A 21,427-nucleotide genomic window follows, 5' to 3' on the forward strand; every position below is an offset into this window, starting at 1 on the left:
CACCATTTGGCAAGGTTTAAATCAGATTTTCTCTCTAATTTCTTCGAAAAGATGAAGAGCAGAGAATGATTTGTGAATTGGGTTGAAGAATCCAACGAGAATTTTTGTCATGGCGGCCATGATTTTGGGACGACCAGAGACGAGAGTGAAGAACACTAGCTCTGTATATTCTAATATATAGAATCTGGGCCTACTCGGCGGGAAAGTGGGTGTATGTGGAATCGAGATTAATCTGACGTTGGAAATGAGGCCAACTAATCCTTTCATATGAGCTGTAGATACCGTTGGATGCGGATCTTGGATTTTTTGGGTGGGCCCAATGGATGGGAAACTCTAGTGACAAGCATCGGGGTTTTTGAGATAAGGGGAACGATGAGTGATGCGTTTTGGGTTGTCACACGTGGTATGCCTGAACCAGTTATGTGCTTTCCCGCGCATTCTGACGGGATTTTCGGAAACCAGTAGCCGTTTCTTTTGCTGGCGTGGGGCGTGGGACGTGGTGCAGTCTTTTGTTTGGTCGCCATGAAGTCCAAATTCAGGAAATCCACGGGACTTGGAGAATGGAGAGTCAGCTTCACGTATCTCACATTCTACAGTAGAAATGTAAAGTGTAAACAGATGTAATATGAAATGACATATATACCCCCTATTGTAGGAGGAGAGACGTAGAAGGCACCAGCATACGTTACACAATCGGATAAAGAACTCAATCCCTATAAAATTATTAGGAAAAAAAATTGTTATCTGATCAATTGCAGCATGTGGCTGTTGACATTGTATCGCACGAAATGATCGCCATGCCCCCATGAAAAAATAGAAATTCCTAAAAGCATGACGGTCATTTCGTGCAACCCTTTGTACATGACCATGTGACATTCTTTTTTCCAAAATATTATTTATAAAAACGAAAAAGAATGTTACTTAATCGCGTGTTGACTTGTCTTAAAAAATGAAAAATAATATTTCTTGGTCATTTTCTCTTATGTCTTAATAGAGTCATTTTATCTGTTGAGTTGTAATCTATTCATAACCTCATAAACCCAGATTGATTGGCAAAAGAGAAGTTTGGCATGATAGACCCTCATATGGAGGGAAATTAGAGGCATTAATGCATCTATTTTGTATGATTATTGCCTTTTGGTCCCTTGAGGAGTGCTATTGTTACCACAATCATAACTTATGACCACCCATATGGATGTTCAATACATATGGGGCACTCCTTTACACCATGAGACCTCTAAGAAGATGGGCAAATCTGCAATCTAAGTTACATTGTTAGTGTTGTCGTTGGAATTTGAATCGTTATGTCGAGAGGAGATCTACACACCATGGACCAAGAATTGATCAAGAAAGAGGGTTGGAAGGGATTTCGAGGAGAATTTTTCGATGCTTAAATCAGAACTCCGAGCAACAGTAGGATGAGCTGAGAATTAGAAGAGCACATATTGTGAGAGTTATTAATTGTGATCGCGATTGTATATGTTACTTTGTACCTTACCTTCCTATTTATAGGAGAGGCGGTTGGTGGATTCTGATTCTTAGGAGTAGTCGAAAAAAGGAAAGTTGTCGTTATGGTTCCTTCCTTGTATGGAATCTGAGAAACGAAAGATCATGATAGCTGTACCAAATTTCCTACTTTGGCTCTACCACATGTTGACTATTCGTTGGCGAGCCGTTTTTACGCATATCAATTAGTAGTTTTCTTACCCCTTTCATGTCTCTTTGATGGAGATTTAAGAAGGTGGTTTTTTCCCCCCACTGTGGATGAAGAGAATTTAATCATTGGAGTCATGGTTCAAGTTACTGGTATCGTGTTAACACTATCGATCGATAGGTATCAGTATTGCCGATATATGATATAGATATGATACCAAAACCGGTATCGATACAAGAGAGGGTAAAATGATCCAAAAAAAAAAAAAAAACAAGAAATCGACATTTTGAGGGGTAAAAATGTCTGATTCGGACTGATATGGCCGATCCATATTAGTATCAATATCCGTACCGATATCATCCAAGACCTTTACAAATACCGTTATCTAAGACCTTGATGGGGGTGTCATTATTTTCGTTTACCCCTTTGTTATATGAAATTCAAAATACCTTTGGCATTATTACAAGAATCTCAATCAACAATCTGTGAATTAAAAAAAATTCTCTTTTCACCATAGATGAAGGAAAACTTGATTATGAGAAGAATGTCGATATTTGTAAACTTGTTTTTCATATTTACAAAATTGGTGAAGATGATAATTTTGGTAATTAAGCTTATTCTAAATTAGGAAAAGATTGTTGATGTAAACACTTATAAAAAAAAGTTGGAATATGAAAGTAAATACAGCGACAAAGGGAAGGAGAAGTTTAAATCATCTAAAACAAGGGAAGAAAATCAAGGCATGAAAATCCTCTCCAGTGCGCTAGTGCGTCTAGCGTGCATTGGACAGCTGGGTAGGTTGGCATGCACCCCAAAGATCAGCTCCAGCCGTCCGATGCGCTGTGATATAATAGCTAATCAGACAATTACAACAACTAAGAAACAACACATTGTAACAAGTCTGGCAATTGAGACAAAAGTTTAATTAGAGTCTAGGCCTTTATTTGAATAAAGGCTTGAGCAACGAGTCTAGTTTTGTAACGCTCAATGGATCCATCTGACCTATGTTTAAGTTTGTACATCTATTTTTTCTGTTGCCATTTCTTTGAATCGTTATCCCTTCCAATTCTTCCAATTCCTATGGAAATGACCACCCTACATCTGCCTGAAAATACTACCCAAGATGGGGTCCACTCCCCCTATTAGAGGAATTGGAGATGCCCGCGAATTGGAGCTGATAATAAAAGAAGTAGTAAGCAACGTAAGTGAGTTATTCTTAATTCTAAGGAAATAAAAATAGCAATATAATTTTTACCGAATGGGCAATTCAAAATTAAAATTCATTTGATAGACAATGACCAAATCAACACACATGTTAAGACTCCATATCCATTTCAATCATATGGTTCTACCTTAATGGGCTTACTTCATGGATCAAAATCCAAGCCCATAAACACTGGAAGCCCAGGTTAAGCAATCTAACTGGGGTAGCTAGATTCATAATCCATACCCAAACAATATGGAAAAACCAAGCCCAAAGTTTCATTAAATACATAATTCCAAAGTAGATGCCAAATGAGGCCAAAATGTCCAAAACTGATTCAAAATAAAATTCTTGAACAAGTCTGGTTCACCTCATTTTCATGACTAGATCTTACATTTTCTGAAGACTTGAGACAGTAGGATCACTTGGTAAACCAAGTAAATAGGACTTCTATGATTATCAGATTAAGAGATCAACAACAAAGTTATGTGCCCAGCTCTTGCTCAAGCTCCAAATTGATTAAGAAAAATCTAGAGGCGGTATTAACTTTGGCTCATATATTTTTTTTCCACGGGTATTTTGTTTTTGGGTAAACAAAGCTTTATTGATAAGAACTTGGAGTACACATGGATTCAAGAAACCATGGAATGGAAGTGGGTCAAATAGTTCCACACGTCAAGAATCAGACCCTCCTGACAAGGAGTCAGCCAGATTGTTTTCCTACCTTGAAATAAAAACAAAAATACATGATTCTAAACTAGATGCCAAATGAGCTGTAATGGTCATATCTGTTGGGGCATTACTTGTAGAGTCCTTGTAACATTGTAGCATTTAACATACCTTGGCCAGCTGTCCCATTACAGTTAGTGTTGCTTGATTGTTGAGAAATTGATGGCTATTATGATTCATAACCGATTGAAGAAGCTCATTGCCACTAGGAAACTGCTTGCCACTTGTAACGGTATAGTATAACCATTCCTTATAGAGATTGATGAACCCCATGATGATAAGTGAATGAAACAGATGAAATTGAGGTAACTTGTTCCCGCTAGCAGATGCTGAAACTGATGATATGTAACTACTAGCTAATTGTGGAGCTACTAAAATTGAAAGCATGTAACCACTGGTCAATTGTGGAGGTTGATGAGCATTAACTATTGTAGCCGTTTCTTTTAACGGAAGACCGAGGGGGGGGGGGAGGGAAGTAACAACCAGGAGGTTCGAGACCTCTTGGTGAGCATGGGCATGAAGTGCATCACAACTCACCAACTACGCTAGGTAGCTGTTGTTATTAACCATTGCAACCGTTACAGAGAATGTGGTGGTGTAACCATTGGCTGTATGTTGAACATTCAAATGTGTAACCGTTGGTCGCATGTTGAACATTTAAATGTTTAAACGTTTGAATAGAGTTATGATCATTTAATGCAACAACAAGTTGAAGGGAACAACCATGAGGATTCACTGTAACGACACTGGCGGTTAAGCCACTTTGTTGGCAACCAGTATTCATAGCACCGGCTGTTGAAGTCAATGATGGAGTTGCAGTGGCATTGGAGGCCCAAGCTCACAAGATCTCATACAATAGTGTAGCATTATTCTCTAAATTGAAAGGTAGTAACTCATGAGGAACATCATGAAATTGTATCCATATAGCAATATATTTGAAAACCAAGTTATCAGTATGCGCCTTCATTTTAGAAACCTACATCTCTCCTTGAGCATTCCATGCCGAAACCATTAGAGCATTATTCTAGGCTACTACAGTGTTGTCCACAAATTCATCCCCTACTACAAACTCGTCTTCGTCTTCACCTTTGTCTGAACATGATTCACTCACAAATTGGAGAGAAACAAACACTCACGGTACCCCAAGGGGGTAGCTCAATTGGCAAAGACCAACACCTCATAATTAAGAGGTCATGAGTTCAAATCTCCTTGGGACTTATCTATCCAAAAAAAAAAAAAACACACTCACGAAGTGGAAAGAAAATACTCACGATGAGGAGGAAAAAATAGGTTTCTGTTCTCACGGGTAATTTGAATCATTGAAACTTGAAAGCACAAAGTGCAAGAGTTGGATACATATTGGAATTCAAATGGCTCAAAATGGAACAGTTCGATCAATTTCCAAGCATTATATTGACACGTGATAGATAGTCTGAAATTTAATCCATCAATAAATGAGATGTCAAGAATTTTTTAGCCCAGCAGACACTACAATGTGTGTGAGGTTGGAATGTCTTCTAACAAACTCTCTTAGAAAACCTGCTTCTTGAGAAGGCTTAATTTTGGTTTGTAATATGGATTCTTACTCAGCTATAGGCCTCTTCATATTGGCCTAGTATTAAACCTTTGTCTGTCCAAGTTATAGGTTTTAAAATTACATCTGGAAGGGTATATATCAAACCCTCCCCATGTAATTTTCTATGCCACTGCCAACCCATCTTTCAAAAACAAGAAAAATCTGAACCATTGACTTGAATAATTAAAACCTTTTCTTTTTATACGACACAGTAAGAGTAAGGGCAAAATGAATGACCGCCCCCACTTCCTTTGAAATGAAAAATCTCATCTCTGTTGGATACCAACCCCACACACATTCTCATTGGCCCCTATGCTAGTAGAGGGCCTGTGCGTTCTGGCAGCAATCCCCTCCCTTTTTTATTTACTAGCATTCAAGTTGTTGGATGCATGGGAATGATTAAAAACTTGAGATGATAACAGAAATAAAAACTAGTATTTTAAGCGAAAAGAATTGCATTGATATCACTTTATAGGATAAATTTGAGCAAAATAAAGACAAAAACTATTGGGGAGGGGATATTGAGGTTTCCTACCTAAACTTCAGTGTATAATGAGTTGATTTTAGCATATGATACAGAGAGAGAGAGAGAGAGAACTGAGAGATGCAAAGCGTTTCAGGAGTTAGACATGCTATTTTGTTTCAGTACCACTAAGACATACTAATGAGTTTCCTCAATCCCATATTTGCTGGCTTGCTGCCCTTATCTTATACAGTAATATTGTTGACAATGTGGGTGTCTAATGCTTGGCTCAAAAGCTTCATTCAACCTTAGGATACATATGAACTTCCCTCATAGTCAGAAACCTCCATGGCATGACCACCCAGCGGCTGGTCCTAGCCACAGATGTGCTTTCACTTCACCAAGCCTGTTGATGGTTCACCGTACAGACCACAAAGATGACAGAGTTGTGAACCTTACTGGCACTGACAGACCTCTCAGGTTCTTCTGGTGAATAGTAGTTGTAGTCACGTTTGGAATGCATTCTGAAATGGTAATTTTCATTGTTCTTATCAACTCAGAATGCATACCAAACACAGCCTATGTATGCCTAGCCATATTTATCATCCTCTTCCTTAATCAATCAAGGTGATGTTTTCTCTTCTCGCATCTATTGAGATACCAAATTGCATGCTTTCTTAGGCCCATGCCAAGCATCACCTTAAGGCTAGCTAACATGATGTAGGTTATGGCTGACAAGATGAAGATACAAAGCAGCCTCCATGGGAGGGGACCATAGGGAAGATGAGCTGCATATACTGGAGTAAGCACCCGGATAACCTGAAACCGCAAAGTACATAGTCATGAAGATATTGAACCTGATCAATAAATTAAAATGTACAAAAAAAAAAAAAAAAATCATTAAATAAGTTCTTACCACACAAGCTGGTCCCAAGGGGACAAAAGTAAGGTTTTTCTTCCCATCCTCAGATTCAATATTTAAAGTCTGGGAGTAACAGCAGGAAACTTAAATTGTCATTGACATGGAACAACAATTATATACGGAATTATCAAAGAACAAAAAAAGAAAAGACACAATTGAGGACAGAAGCACTCCACATCCATTTATGCTTACCATATTGAGTTAATTACCAAAAAATTCTCTCTCCATGTTTCCAGTCTCAAATTCAAGAACTTGGGGCACCAAGTATTTTGTCAGAATGGCCATTGAGAACATAGGGGAATCTAATTGATCTGAAAGTGGAGCAAATTACCAGTAATCTAGAACATCCAATCACTGCAGCCAAGCTAAGCATCCAACTAACCACAATGTTAGTCCAACCAAATGGTTTAACCATTAGGTAAGTGCAGAATTTTTCTGAACCATAACTTGCATTCCATTTAACAATGTACCCAGAAGCAAGTGACTTCAATGTTAGACTCGTCCAATAAAGTAGTACGGCAGATGAACAATATACACCCACAATTTGAATCCAACTCATTGGTTGATTTTGGCAAAGTTGTCCCCTCTACTGACCGAACCCTCAGTTCGGAGGTCTTTGTCAACATGTTACGAGGCTCCAGTCTGGAAACACCCATCAGTTGCATTATAGATGGCAAGACCAAAACTCTTATTGGGTTGCCTAATTAGGGGGTTTTAAGTCTTAATCAGATTTCAGTTGGAGTTAGGTCCTCTATATTCTCTCATTGGATTTCAGTACTCACAGCCCACATCTCTACTCCTCTTACTACTTGTCTCATTGACTTTCAATGTGCTATCTCCTGCCCCACCTCAAACCAGTCTCATTCTTATCCAGTTTTCCATTCATTGGTCAGGGCAGGTCCGGTTATTGTTCTAGTAAGGCGAGTTGGGTTCAAGTACTCATTATCACAAGTTGTATTTTCTTAGATGCTAAGTCATCACACCAGAAAAGCCAAAAAGTCTCAGATTTCACGCTGTATTATCAAATGCAACCCAAAATTGAGGATATTATGCAAAGTTTTAACGTTCCTTTATCCTATAACCTTTGTATATAGTGTTCAAACTTCAAATTAAGATTTAATCTTGCATGTTCAATAAGATAATCCCCAAGTGATAGAAACAAAATCATGACTAAAGAATGCACGGAACATGTAATCACCATAATTCTGAATGAAAAATACTCAAAAAGGGGATGATATTAAAACTGAAAGATCAATACCTGTTTGCAAAGGTGTTCCAGAAACTCAGAGAATGCAATGGGCTTTATTTCATTGAATTTTGCAATGAATGAATGCTTAATGATGTCGATAATCATTTCACATACATAAACAAGCAGAGCATTCTGCAGTGTAAAAAATAAAACATGTAAGGTGGTCAGTTTAAGAGACTTGATGGTTAAACCTTTCTTTTCCCCATGTAGAAGATATGGTTCCCAGAAAATTTAAGATATACTTACAAAAATGAAAGTTCCGAACCAAGGACCTTCAGCCTCCAGAATATTCTGAGCAAGCACAAATAAAAGAAATGCTGAAATGTGGAATCTCTCCACTGAGTCTGCTCATAAACAAGGGAATAACAAGACAATGAGAAAAGGGAAACAATAATGCAAGAACCAAAACAAGAGATGTATTCGATAGAAAGTTAATACAGAGAATCATCTAGCCAGCAACCATTTCCACATGATATCTAAGAAAGAACTCCAATTTTAGCAATGAAAATCTGCTTCCAAGTATACATGGGTGGGATTCATACTTGTGCTAGTTGTTGTAGAAAACCTAGGACCTGTAACCAGTAACTTTAGAGAGAAGAGAAGATGGAAGTTGTAAAATACTTGAATTAATTAATTGATAGGTAAGCCCCTCTATTTATTATAGAGGGGAAATTGCAAATAGACTAAACTAGGCGATGTGGGACTAAAACCCACTTAGCCGACATAAACTTAATAATATAAGAAGAATAAAACTACCCCCAAAAAGACCAGGAATACCCACACAGATTCTCGGAGTACATATTCAACACTCCCCTCAAGCTGGATTATACAAATAAGTAAAGAAAGAAGATCCAGCTTGAACTAAAGAAAAAGAACTCCTAATAATGCTAACACTCCCCTCAAGTTGGCGCATACAAGGCACTAATGCCCAACTTGAACAAAAAGGAAAAACCAAATTGTAGTAGAATCCAGCTTCAAGACGAATACAGCTCCTAAATAAACCTTCAAGAACTTGAAAAAATAGATCTTCAAAATTTGGACAGGCATGATCAGCAAACCGGGACTAGAATGTCTTCCAAAAAGGCAGTTTTCAACGATCTTCAATAGCTATCCGATGATGAATCTCAGATTGTCATAGTGACATAGAATTTTGAAGTGAAATAAGCTGAGCAAAAAGAAAAATCAAACGAATCGAAATGGAAAAAGCGTATCAACCCAATGAAAGTCCTCAAATAGGCATCAACCAAATATCTTCAATACTCTTCAATACTTCAATCTCCCCTTACGGCAAACTCAACCCAATAACAAAGTAGATACCCATTGGCAATGGTGAAAACTCGATCTTCTATGTTTTGCACCAAGTGTTCCTCGCAAGTTCTCGCTTCTACAATGTCTCGAGGTGTCGACATAATCCCCCTCACGTGTAGTACACGTGGACATAAGAGAGATGATGTAAGAGATGGGGCAAAAACATAATATTCCAGAATTTTCCAAGAGGTGCTAAGGGTAATGAAAAAAAAGGAAGAAATGGCAAATGAGTAAATACCATTAACTTCCAAAGGGGTTATGGGTATATGCCAAATGTATAGGATATGAAGGGAATTAGAATTATTGAAAGGAACGGTGTTGGAAAAAAGGATGGCATGGCTGCAATTTGGTGAAAATCTACTTTTAAATACAATCCAAGCAAAGGGCAACGGTAATAAACCGGACTATTCAAGGATCAATTGGGTAGTCAAAAAGGGAATGTATTAAAAAGTAATGGCCGTTCCATAAATAACCAGAATTTTGCAAGGGCCTTTTGGTAAACAAAAAGCAATGGGATGCAACAAGTAAAATAATGCCTATGGAGAGTGGCAATTTGGTAAATAACCAGAATTTTCAAGGGGTAATTGGCAAATAAAGAAGTAAGGGGACATGAAGGGAATTTAGAGTAAAATAAGGACAAAGGTAAATAAGAGAAGATGATAAGGGCATGAAAGGAAACTTAAAGGAATAAAATAAGACTTTAGGAATAAAGTAACTAAAAGGAAACCCATTGTGAAACATTCATCGTCTTCCTCAAGCAACCACCAAACCGTGAAAACAGGATCTCAAGGGTTTCGATAACAGGGGGAAAATCAGCCAAAGCGATAGAAACTACAAGAACATCTGCAACGACAAGCAGCCAACGAGAACGGTAGATCGAGATGGATCGAGACGCAGCTGGTCTTCAAATTTATTTTTATTTTGCTTCGCAAGTCTGTTACTCGAGACATTGTAGAAGCAAAATAAAAAATAAACAGCGGCAGCAAACGAGAAGCAGCGGCAGCCATAGTCGAGAACTAATGAACCATCGAGCACTGGTTCGATTTAAACAACACCAACGAAAACCATCTTCTCCAAGAATCATTCTATGTTTGTGACTCAAAAGCAGAGCAAAACAAACGCAAACAGCAGATATATATATGCAGCGGTAACATTGGCTGCTCACCATAACGGAGACCTTTAAATGACTCTCAAAACTGCAAACCAAGAAGAGAATCAATCACTGGTTACAACAGCTCGATACCATGTAGAAAACGTAGGACCCTGTAACCAGTAACTTTAGAGAGAAGAGAAGATGGAAGTTGTAAAATACTTGAATTAATTAATTGATAGGTAAGCCCCTCTATTTATTATAAAACTAAACTAGGCGATGTGGACTCGGTACATGTCCTAGTGGATTATACAAATAAGTAAAGAAAGAAGATCCAGCTTGAACAAAAAAAAGAACTCCTAATAATGCTAATTGTGAATTATATCCTTTGTCTTACCTTTCTTAAGTTCTCTCCCACACACACCCGATAAAATTTTCTATTGACTACTAAAAAATATCCAATTTTTATGGTGGCTGATCCTCTAGACTTCTAGGGCTGAAACCATCAGGTTGGGAATGTCAAGCTATAGTGCCTCAGCATATATGCCTGACTTGAACCACCCTTTCATTAATCAGGCAGTGGGTAGGCATGCCCAACCCCTACCCATTTATACTCAGCGGGTTCAGGTCGCTGCTTAAAAATAAAATATACCACAAGAAATATATTTCGGGTGGGCTGTTCAGGTTCAGTCTGGAACTGAAGGAGTTACACCATCAGGCCTGAGGCCCATGCCTGAACTGAGTTAACTAATTAGCAAAACTAAGCCTCTTGGCATATTCAAGGTGCCAGAGTTTAATCCAAAACCATATCCATAAGAGGAGAACCAGAACCAGAGCCAGAATTTCCTTAAATATATTTATAGCATTAAAACTCAACCACAAAATCTCACCTTTGTATAAGCTAACTACCCAAGACAACACAAATAACTAGCATGGGAGGTTTTTCTCCATGGACTGTGCAGATAGCTTCCCTCCATGAGCCATGGGTTTTCTGCCATATGACAGTTCAGCTAACATCGGAACTTTTTGGATATCCTATCCCCATCAACTTCTACTCATGTGGCATGTTTCAGCCAGACAAATAGTCACATGGAGAGAAATAGTTGAAAAAGGCAACAACTTCGAAAACAGTTGAATGTTGAAAATAGAAATTTAAAAAGTTGAATACAATGTGGGCAATATGGTTGAGATGTGCCACAAATATTGAAGCAAGGCCATGCAAAGAAACCTATCTATTCAATATCAGAATGGCCAAATCCCTAATCTATGTGGCAGCAAAACCATGGCTGACCCAGGTCGACAATTAGACCAGGCCCGCATTAAACCGAAACTATGAAATCACAATAATATCTATCGTTAGTGGGCCCCCTTAAGACATTCAACTCTTGCCCAGTCATGTCCTGCATCATCATGCTACCTAGAGCAGGATCCACATCAGTTCAGGCATTTTTATACTGTACATTGAATATGGACATTTCTAGGAAAAAATAATACAACCCCTAAATAAGAAGATGAAGGAAGAAAAAGCTTACCATGGTATACCAGACTGTGAATGTTGTCCTTGCTAAAACGTTTGAAAACATTGCTTTTAATCTCCGCAAAATTATTTGATACCAGCAAAGCCAGCAGGGCATTGTTGTGAGCAATAATACATGTGGATAAAGTGATTGACTGAGCCAATAAGATGAACGAATGGGCAAGTACGACTAGTTAAGGAAAATAACAGAGATGTAAGAGTTCGTTGATAGATAAAGAATAAATCATATGCTATAAGAAGGATATTAGATGTAACAATAGCCAATGTTTGGTCCCAGATGAATCTCCATAGCCAAAATCTTCTATTTTCTGATGAACAATTGGCAAGCCCCTCTGCTGAACTGAACAGAGTTTGCAGCATCTCCACACCAAAATTTTGACACAGTTTATCAAATATCTACAACAATAATACAATTATCTGTTAAAAAAATCTCCAACAGACAATCAATGTATACATAGATTGACAATCTGTGATCTGTTTTCGCACCTCTAACACATTATATACCACGTAGAGTTTGACGGCTCCTTGACCACGGATCATGTGATATATTAAGCTGATATCTGAAGCAAGAAACAACAATTGTAAAGAATCAGTTCTTGTATTTCAAATTAATAAAAGCATCACACTTTGATGCATACAAAAGGCCAAGGTGAATGGCTCAACCTAAATAACACCAAAACAGATATGGAGAAATACTAGTAATGTGAACCAGGAATTCCAATTTACTCACCTGTTTCCTGTAAAAGGGTGACTCCAAAGGCCAAGACAATCAAACAGCTAAAATCAGACAGCTCTGCTGCACATGGCCTCTTGAACTGCCTGCCACAAGCAATGTCATGTATCTAGTAAACATTACAAGTTCTCATGATAAAGCTAAAGACAGAAACAGTAGTTAAAAGGAAAAAGTTAAATTATATTCACTCTTTTGCAAGCTACTTTCTCCTTTTCCCTAAATTCTCCCTTCTGTTACACCCTTAGTTGTCATGGCAACCTCGGCAGGCCTAGGTGGTTGCAGGGCGCTGGATGCCTTGGCGCCATCTAAGTGCACCTAGGCAACTAAAGCATGCTGCCTAAGGAGGGGAATTTTGGTGTAAGATGTTAAGTTTTACGATGTTTTATTTGTAAATATGCTTTAGGGGGAGGGCTTATATCCTCTAATATTTTAAAGCCAAACAAGCCAAGAAGGAGACGGCACCATCCTTCTCCTCCTTCCCTTCCTTGACGCCAGATGACCAAATGAACAGTGAGATCGATTTGACACCGCAAGCAAAGACAGGTAAGTACCATCCTTTTCCTCCTCCTTGCGGTAGCAGTAGAAGTAGAAGTATCAGCAGTGCCTATTGCTGCTGCTTTTTCTCTTTTTTCCTCCTCCTTCGACTTATGCTGCTGCTGCTATGGTGTTGGTTGCGATGGTAGTAGTGGCAGTGCTGCTGCTTCCATTTATTTTTCTTTCCTATTTCCCATCATTTGCCCTGTTTTCCTCCCTTTTCTTTCCCATCCATCCTCTCCTCCCTTCAATCTACCGTATTTTGGATTTATATGCCCTCAATAAGAAAGATGAGTGATCGCCTAGGCCTCCTGAAAACGCTTTGGTGCCGCCTAGGTGATACCTTGACAATATAGACTACACCCATCTAGAGGAGATTCAGCCATTTAGGTATTTCCTTATATTTCATATCATGTCCTCTGAGTTCTACTTATCCTTTTCCTTCTACTCTTTTTCCAATCTATTTCTTTTTCATACAATTCTTTCTTTTTCTTCCCTCTTGTTAGTATTGTTTTAAAAGAATCAATCTTACCTATAAGTACCCTTAGTTTAGGTCTTCTTGATTTTCCTTTAACCCCTTTAATTGTTTTAGGTACTTCTATGTGGGCAGGAATCAAAGATTGGTGACTGGACTATTGTATGGAATGATTGCTGCTCCCCAGGGTGGCTGTTTTCACTATATATTTTTTGGGAAAAGGCTGGGTATGCTAGCACCCTATGTGTCTATCTCTCTCTTCCTCCCTTTGAGGGGTAAGGGAGTCATTTCAAAGTGGGGAAGAGACATAGACACATAGGGTGCTAGCATACCCATCCCTTTCTCATATTTTTTTTTGTGGAATAATGAAAATTTATTGGTATAATAGCTACTAGAAATCTGGACCTCCTGGGACATACACAAGGAAACAAATTTTACATCTTATGACAAAATTGCATTCCTCCAACCACCCCTGGGGATTTTCAAAAATGACAAAATCTCTTCCAACCCCTTCATGAGCTAGAGCATCTGCTAAGGACTATGCATCTCTGGGTCTCCAGGAGAATGAGATGTTCTCCAGGTTCCATTGTGACCTGGCTCTCTGAATCAAATGTGCTAGCTTCCGATGAAAATATTATGAAGCTTTGCGATTGGCAGTGATCTCTGCTGGAAAATAATCTCGTTCCACAAACAACAACAACAGCAACATAGCCTTACCCCAACTAAATGGGGTCGGCTACATGGAAATCTGGTTCCACAAAGATATGTATATTTTATACTTCTGTATAATCTTGATTTCTACATGCTGTACATCATGATTTAACTCTATCAATGAACCGTTTCGGTTGGTATCGATAAAATAACAGTCCCTACACAGCCTTGACTTCACAACCTAATCAAGCAAGCTAAGAATAAAAGTAATAATGATTTTAATTAGTCAGTTAAGCTACTACTCGCATGACTCAATTCTATGAGAATCAAATTGAAAAGTCCAGCAGAACTCTACGTTCTAAGCTCCTTGAAACCATCTAACTTTGAGGAAGATGACAAGGATACATGCACAAATAGCAGCTATTGCAGAACTCATGCGAGAAACAAGTTGACAGCTACTTGATCTACCCTTGAGTAACTCAGTGTTTGTTTGACGTCAAGACACTAAGGTTATTGTACTGGTTGTTTATGTTGATGACATCAGTGTTTCTGGTAATGACATTTCTGTAATTGCACAGGTTAAGACTTACTTACAACAACAACTTTAGATAAAAGACATGGGCGCTCTCCGCTATTTTCATGGTATTAAGGTTGTTTGCAATAAGAAAGGATTCAGTTTATCTCAACAAAAGTATGTTCTTGGATCTTCTATGTGAGATAGGTATGTTAGGCTGTAAACCTATAGATAGCCCTATGGACCATCATGTCAAGCTTGGAGCGTCTGATGACAAGGAGTTTGAAAGACAAACATCAGTATCGAAGACTTGTTGACAAGCTTATATATCTTACTGTTACCTATCCTGATATCTCCTTTATTGTTGGTGTGATTAGTCAGTTCATGTAGGCACCTAAACAAGTTCATTGAAAGACAACTTGTCCTATATTGAGGTATCTTAAGGGCTTACCAGTGAAACACCTTATTTATCGTTGTCATAATCACACTAATATTGTTTGTTATTCTGATGCTGATTGGGCCGGGGTGGATGGTGATCAACGGTCTACTACAAGTTATTGTACATTCTTTGGAGGCAATTTTATTACGGGGAGAAGTAACAAACAAACTGCTGTGGCCCGTTCGAGTGTTGAAGCAAAGTATCAAGCTTTGGCTCATACTACAGTTGAATGATGTGGTTTCGGTCTTTTGTTTAGGAGCCTTGGTTATTTAACCACCAAACCGATGGAGATGTTCTGTGATAATTAGGCGGCCATCTAGATTGCTAATAGTCCCATTTTTCATGAGAAGACGAAGCATATAGAAGTTGATTGCTATTTTGTTCGGGACATAGTGATGAAGAAGTTGATCTCCACTCCCTTTGTCAGCTCTTACAGTCAACTTAGAGATTTGTTTACCAAAGCTTTATTTCGTAATGTTTTTCTACAAGGATGTTCCAAGCTGGGCATGCGTGATGTCTATGCTCTGGCTTGAAGGGGGTAGTGTTAAGCGTCTCAGTTTTTGTTCTATTGTCAATTGTGAGGGGTATTTAGACAGTAGATGGTATATTGACTTGTTTACTAAAGTCAGTAGAGGTGGGCCTGGTTTTTGTATTGTTTTTATTATAAATACATGTGACGATCCCACGGTTTGGTTAAGCCAGTCCTCTTCCAATCCGTGAGCTGCATTCTCTCCTTCTCTAAGTTTTTCTCTCCTTCTTGCTTTCTAGGGTTGCTGGTTGGTTAATGCACTGATATTGTCTCAGAAACATTTTGAGCAAGAGAACGAAAAGATAAAAAATAAAACATTTACTTTCATTTCCTGACAGTTCACCGAAAGCAACTAATTTCTACTAGAAGGCAGACATCTCACCTGGTAGTGAGAAACCTCCAGAAACTCATCACGACCCTAGCTGGCATGATCGTTAGCAATGAAAGAAATGAGTCGAAACAGACAAGGAACCCAACATTAATAAGCTGCAACAAAGTGGTTAATATATGAGGAACTCCATCATATCATAACGGAAGATATCAGTATAGAAAAAATTAGGTCAAAAGAAAAACAGAAACTTGATAACAACCCAACCACAATAAAGAATCAATGTAGGCACCATACTTGTAGTTTTCAAGGCCATGCCTAGGTCTCAAGACCCTTCAATATGGGAAAGGCCTGCACTCGCCTAGTTTTCTATAACTTGGCCCTCACAATTGGTTGCCAAGGCCTTGCCCTGGTCAGGTTTTGACCTTTGGGCTTAAAAAACAGAAAAAACTCATGTTTGGTTGTATGCTTTTATGGTGCACACTATTGTGGCTTATCATATATTTAAGAGGGATTACAATTGGAATAACAATAAAACTAAGAGGTTAAAATTGGAACAATAAATATAACTAAACCCTAAAATCATGGTAATTGGAAAACCAGTAAGTCCTTGATCACTTGTTGCTCGTCTTGATGAATGTTGAATGATCACTTATTGATTGCTGAATATTTGACGTTTCCTCTTCAGTTTATACCTAATATTACTACTTGGTAGACTAAATATTAACATAAGTTGGTTGGGTATTAGTAAATAATGAGTGCTTAGCTAAACTGAGAGGTCCTAAACTAGAACTTTTTTTATGCACACTTTGACCAACAAGTCCCATCATCTAGGACCAAAGGAACCAAGGCTCCTGGCCTGCGTGTTGGCCGTCCTTGGTGCCTTGAGAACTATGGTAGGCATCATGGTTTGAGAAGTTGGAATTGGATCAGGTGAATTGCCCAATTTGAATTGGAATCGGCCAAGCCCGATCCCTATTCCAGCAATACTATTTTGAACCGCCCATTGTTCATGTTTGATCTTCACTTTTTGCCATTGTTTCCTTCTTTTAGTCAATATAATAGCTGAAAATCAATGAGATTTACCTCTTGTAGCAAGATCCCCTAATTTATTGAATAAAAAACTCCACAAAATAAAAAGATTTTGGGAAATCTTTGCTGCTTCTTTCCAACTCCAATTTCTTGGGTTCTGACCAATTCCGGACGAATCCGGGCTGATTCCGACTGGTTCCGTATACATGAACTTTAGTAGGCACCCTCTATTACCACTCAACAGTTCTTTTTAGTAAAAGAAGCATAGATTTGGTGTCTTTCAGGTAGATCACATTGGGTAACCCTGACCTCAATGTAAGAACTTTTTCAGGTCCCATTAACTAAAACAATAAGGCATAAGTCTATCCAAACACAAGGAAATTGAACCATCTTTGCAATGACAATATCAAGGCAGCCTAGGAGCTATAATGAACACTTGCATTTTTAACATTCACTGGAAATCTAATAAAGATAACAAAGGATAAACAAGGATTACCAGTTCACATCTCCATGGCAAGCGGAAGATAGTATCATAGACTCTCTCCCGTTCTTTCTCATTACCTATAACTGTTGTGCTTCGTAGAGAATTTCCACTATGCATTACTTCCAAGAAATATTTCACTGGTGACTTTTCCACAGAAGAGATATCTGGTAACAATCACAAAAATGCAACTTGTACGGTGATGGCTCAGAAGTACCCAGTGAAATATTGGAAATAACTTAAAAGTTCAAGACACAGTCACTACAATAAATCCTACCCAACAAGCAAATGTCATATATGTGTTACTCATCCAAGGTTTTTTTTGTGGTCAATGCAATTGAAAAGTACACAACCTCAAATTAATAACAGTTTGATGATAAAATCATGGAAGATTTGTTTCCGGAAACAACAAATGTATGTGCTCTGTACTAGCACATTGAAGGCAAGGCCCACGCACATGCCAGATGCATCAGAAGTATTCCGTACAAGTATACCGAACTAAGTGCTCTTGCTGATTAAAGTTGTAGAATTTTGTGCAAAACTGCAAAAAACATTGACAACAACAATTTGTTGCAGAAAATAGGCGAATTAGTGGAGCTTAGCATGGAATTTAGAATGCCATTTAGACTATTATTTGATTATAGAGTAACAATGCGGTTCCTGGTATTACAACCTTTGTGAAGTTAATAATATTTGAACCAGTAACCGAAACTTAACATCTCAAATCGCTAATTTCACAAAAGTGGCAACGAGCAGGTAAATGGAGTTTGGGGTGTCCCTTACTACATTGACTTGATTGTTAGTAGGATGCGTCACAAATATATTTCAATTCATAAGATTCCGAGAGACTTTGACAAACGATGACTATGTTGCAACAAACACCGTCAAACTATGAATTTGCTAGGAAAACGGAATACACTCACCTCTCGGATCTTCTGCCATGAGTTGCTTCCAGTCCAGCGATTGTGCAGTTTCTAATTTGGTAATAACACTTCCGTTAGGCTTTTGAGCTGACGAATTCAATCCTGCACTGCTCGCTGCCTTGTCAGGCTCGTCGGTCTGCAATACCGACTCCTCACATCCGCCACCCCCATTCACATTCCTCTGCCTCAGTTCCGGAAATGGAGTACGGTCTCCATGCAATATCGGAAATTCAGGCTCTGAAACCTGATGCACAGTTCGAACAGTCGCGCCATTGTCTTCCTTGACTGTCACCTCCTCATAGATAACAGTTTGGATCCTACAGCTCTGGAAATTCGAATCCAATCCATTAGTACATGAACTATTCTCATAGAAAAAAGATTCCTGATTATCAAAAACCGAATCGACAGCCTTGTCGGTGATCACCGGATCTTCTTCTATGGAAGGCGAAATCTTCTTCTTCTTCGAACTCTTTTTCTTCTTCTTCTGACGATTAGGGTTATCTCCAGGGGAAATACGATCTCCATCCCCGTCATTATGATGGAGTGGATCGGAATTTGATCTGTACAAGAGAATTTCGTCTTCGGTTAAACCATTGTTGCTGAGAATATCGAAAGAGAGCTTTCTCCCGCCAGACCTCAATCCCATTGGATTGTAATAGAAATGCTCAGTAAGAATAAAATTTTGAATCCGGAGAATCAAATAATTTTGAATCTTAACAATTCATTTCATAGGGTTTCTGGATCTGTGTAGTAAAAGAGAGACGGGACGGATCATCGGGACTCGGAATTCGGAAATCGGAAATCGGAAGAGCTTATGCTTACCATCGAAGGCATTGCTGGACAAAATTGGTTTTAGCAGAGTGGGACCTAGCAAGTCCGAAAGCACTCCACGTGGTGGCAGCTCAAAAGTGCTCCACATGTGCGCCACATCATCTTTCAGACGACATGCCAATAGCTTTACTCCACGTTGGTACCATTTACAACGCTGCACGCCGGGGAAAAACAAGAATCCGGATCAGCTACCCACTACCCACATGGGGACGGGTGGGGACAGATCTGACCCCTCCATGGATAGTGGGTCCCGCATCCTAGAGGTGGGTCTTACATCCCCTAGAGGTAGATCCAAACTCAAAAACAAAGACGGGAGAGGATCGAGCTGTACGAGGATGCAGTAGAAGATGTCTGGCGCACCCCAGAGCTCAACATGTGGCCAAAGTGTTCATCGGATGGTGAGGATGGATACGTACCATCGAGCTGGATGCACTTGCGGTGGAGAGAAGGAAATTTGGTGGTGTACATCCATCCTCACCATCCGATGAACACCTTGGCCACGTGTCAAGCTCTAGGGGTGCGTCAGACATCTTCCAAGTTCCAACACACCCTATGCCGTAAAGGAGTCCGATCCAAACGGGAGAACAGTATGGTAAGGAGCTATGTCAAAAGAAATAAAGGCTGTGTTTGGAACAACTGAACAAGGGGGAAAATCTTGTATAAAAATGAAAAGAAAATGTATAGAGAAAAAATAATATTACTTTTGTTGTGTGTCTTGAATCTTTTGCATCAGATTCGAAATTTGTTTTGTTCCGACATTTTTTTGTAGTGATTTGAAGAATGAGATTTTGGCAATTTTCGTGTAAGCAAGAGAAAGAAGTGGGATTTGGGCATTTTCATGTTAGGTTTTCTAAGAAGAGTTCCTTTTTTTTTTTTTTTGTTGCTGGAAATTCTAAGAAGAGTTATTGCCACGAGCTTTTGGTGTTCTTGAGAGATCTCCATTGTATTTTTTCTTCCCCCATCATACAGTGAATTTCTTCAACTTCGTCCGTGGATGAAGCACATCAAATTGGTGTGTGAATCACGTTAAATCTCTGTGTCATCATTGCTTAATCTATTTTGTTTCTTCATGTTTCTTGGTGTTTGCGTCAACTTCCAATTGTCTTTTGGCCATAAATCTTAAGAACCTAAGATTCATATTGGAATATCTTTAAGGGTTTGTGAGTGTAGAATCTAGTTAGAGCTTTCATTTGTAAATCTACTTATCAAGAGGCATTGTGAGCTGAATTTGTAGGTCCGTTTACTAAGAGGCATTCACTTTTGAGTGGACCATTCATTCTCATTTGAGTAGGAGGTACACCAAAGAAGAAGAGTGGGATTCTGCGTGCGAGAGAGAGAGAGAGAAACTGACACTGAGCTACAGACGGAGAGGGCTTGCTACTATTGCAATCCCGCCGTCACAATTGTCATTGACATGTGTCGGAGGAGCTGTGATTTTGATTCAACGAGGCCAAATAATAGAGATTAAAAAGGTGCAACAACAAAGAGTGGACCTTGGTACGGAGTGCCCCCCCCCCCCCCCCCCCACTTTTTTTTATTTTAATTTTTTTTATTTTTTTTTTTTCTTTAGTCCTCCCCCCCCCCCCCCCCCCCCCCCCCCCCCTTGGGCGGGGGCCCCCCCCCCCCCCCCCCGCCCGGCCCCCCCGCCCCCCCCACCAAAAAAAGAAGGACGCCGACGGGCGCGGCGGGCCCGGGCCGGGCCCCCCGGGCGGGGGGGGGGCGGGGGGGGGGGGGGGGGGGGGGGGGGGGCGGGGGGGGGGGGGGGGGGGGGGGGGGGGGGGGGGGGGGGGGGGGGGGGGCGCGGGGGGCCGGCCCTCCTCCCCGCCCCAATAGGGTACTTGGGGAGCCCCCCCCCCCCCCCCCCCCCCCCCCCCCCCCCCCACCATTGCCAAGTGGTCATGGGTTCGAGTCTCTGGAAACAACCTCTATGCGGAAAGCTGTGTACGTACACTATGACCCTCCCCAAGCAAACTAATTCCTTCTCACTTCAAGTTAAGAGTTTACAAAGCTTCTCATCCTTGTAGTCTCTCTTCCTTCATTCTTTCCAAGAAGTCACTCCTCATGGACAACTGCTTGCTCAGTTGGTCGGTGACTTGCCAGTAGAATGCATGCTCCCAGGAGGTCACAGGATCAACTCTCTTGTTTGAGCTTCTCAAAGAATCTTCACAACACGTAATCAAAGTTGAGCTTGGTTTAAGATGGGGGGGGGGGGGGGAACCCAAATA

At 39.7% G+C, this 21,427-nt stretch overlaps 1 protein-coding gene across 2 annotated transcripts; it reads right to left on the reverse strand.

Moving 5' to 3' along the window:
- Positions 1 to 6,187: 6,187 nt before the first annotated feature.
- On the reverse strand, positions 6,188 to 19,045 carry LOC122646049 (protein POLLEN DEFECTIVE IN GUIDANCE 1-like). Of its 2 annotated transcripts, none has more exons than XM_043839505.1 (11): positions 18,372 to 19,045; positions 17,464 to 17,615; positions 15,990 to 16,093; positions 12,463 to 12,551; positions 12,219 to 12,292; positions 11,978 to 12,128; positions 11,728 to 11,895; positions 8,044 to 8,141; positions 7,807 to 7,929; positions 6,543 to 6,611; positions 6,188 to 6,445 (listed from the first exon to the last, which is right to left on the reverse strand). In XM_043839505.1, the coding sequence occupies exons 1-11, from the start codon at positions 19,015 to 19,017 to the stop codon at positions 6,245 to 6,247; spliced, it is 1,875 nt and encodes a 624-aa protein (XP_043695440.1). In that variant the 5' UTR covers positions 19,018 to 19,045; the 3' UTR covers positions 6,188 to 6,244. The 2 variants fall into 2 exon arrangements, with proteins under 2 accessions (XP_043695440.1, XP_043695439.1); XM_043839504.1 differs by having other exon boundaries at positions 17,464 to 17,621.
- Positions 19,046 to 21,427: the final 2,382 nt, after the last annotated feature.

This window comes from Telopea speciosissima, chromosome 11, assembly GCF_018873765.1.
Source record: "Telopea speciosissima isolate NSW1024214 ecotype Mountain lineage chromosome 11, Tspe_v1, whole genome shotgun sequence".
NCBI lineage: Eukaryota > Viridiplantae > Streptophyta > Magnoliopsida > Proteales > Proteaceae > Telopea > Telopea speciosissima.

What these genes read in the sequence shown, in the direction of transcription:
- LOC122646049 (XM_043839504.1), bottom strand. Translation starts at nt 19,017, where the DNA reads ATGGGATTGAGGTCTGGCGGGAGAAAGCTCTCTTTCGATATTCTCAGC. An exon ending in TGCCATGGAGATGTGAACTG is followed by an intron (nt 16,094 to 17,463) that starts GTAATCCTTGTT and finishes ACTTTGTTGCAG; the next exon opens with CTTATTAATGTTGGGTTCCT. An exon ending in TCACAGTCTGGTATACCATG is followed by an intron (nt 8,142 to 11,727) that starts GTAAGCTTTTTC and finishes GTTTATGAGCAG; the next exon opens with ACTCAGTGGAGAGATTCCAC.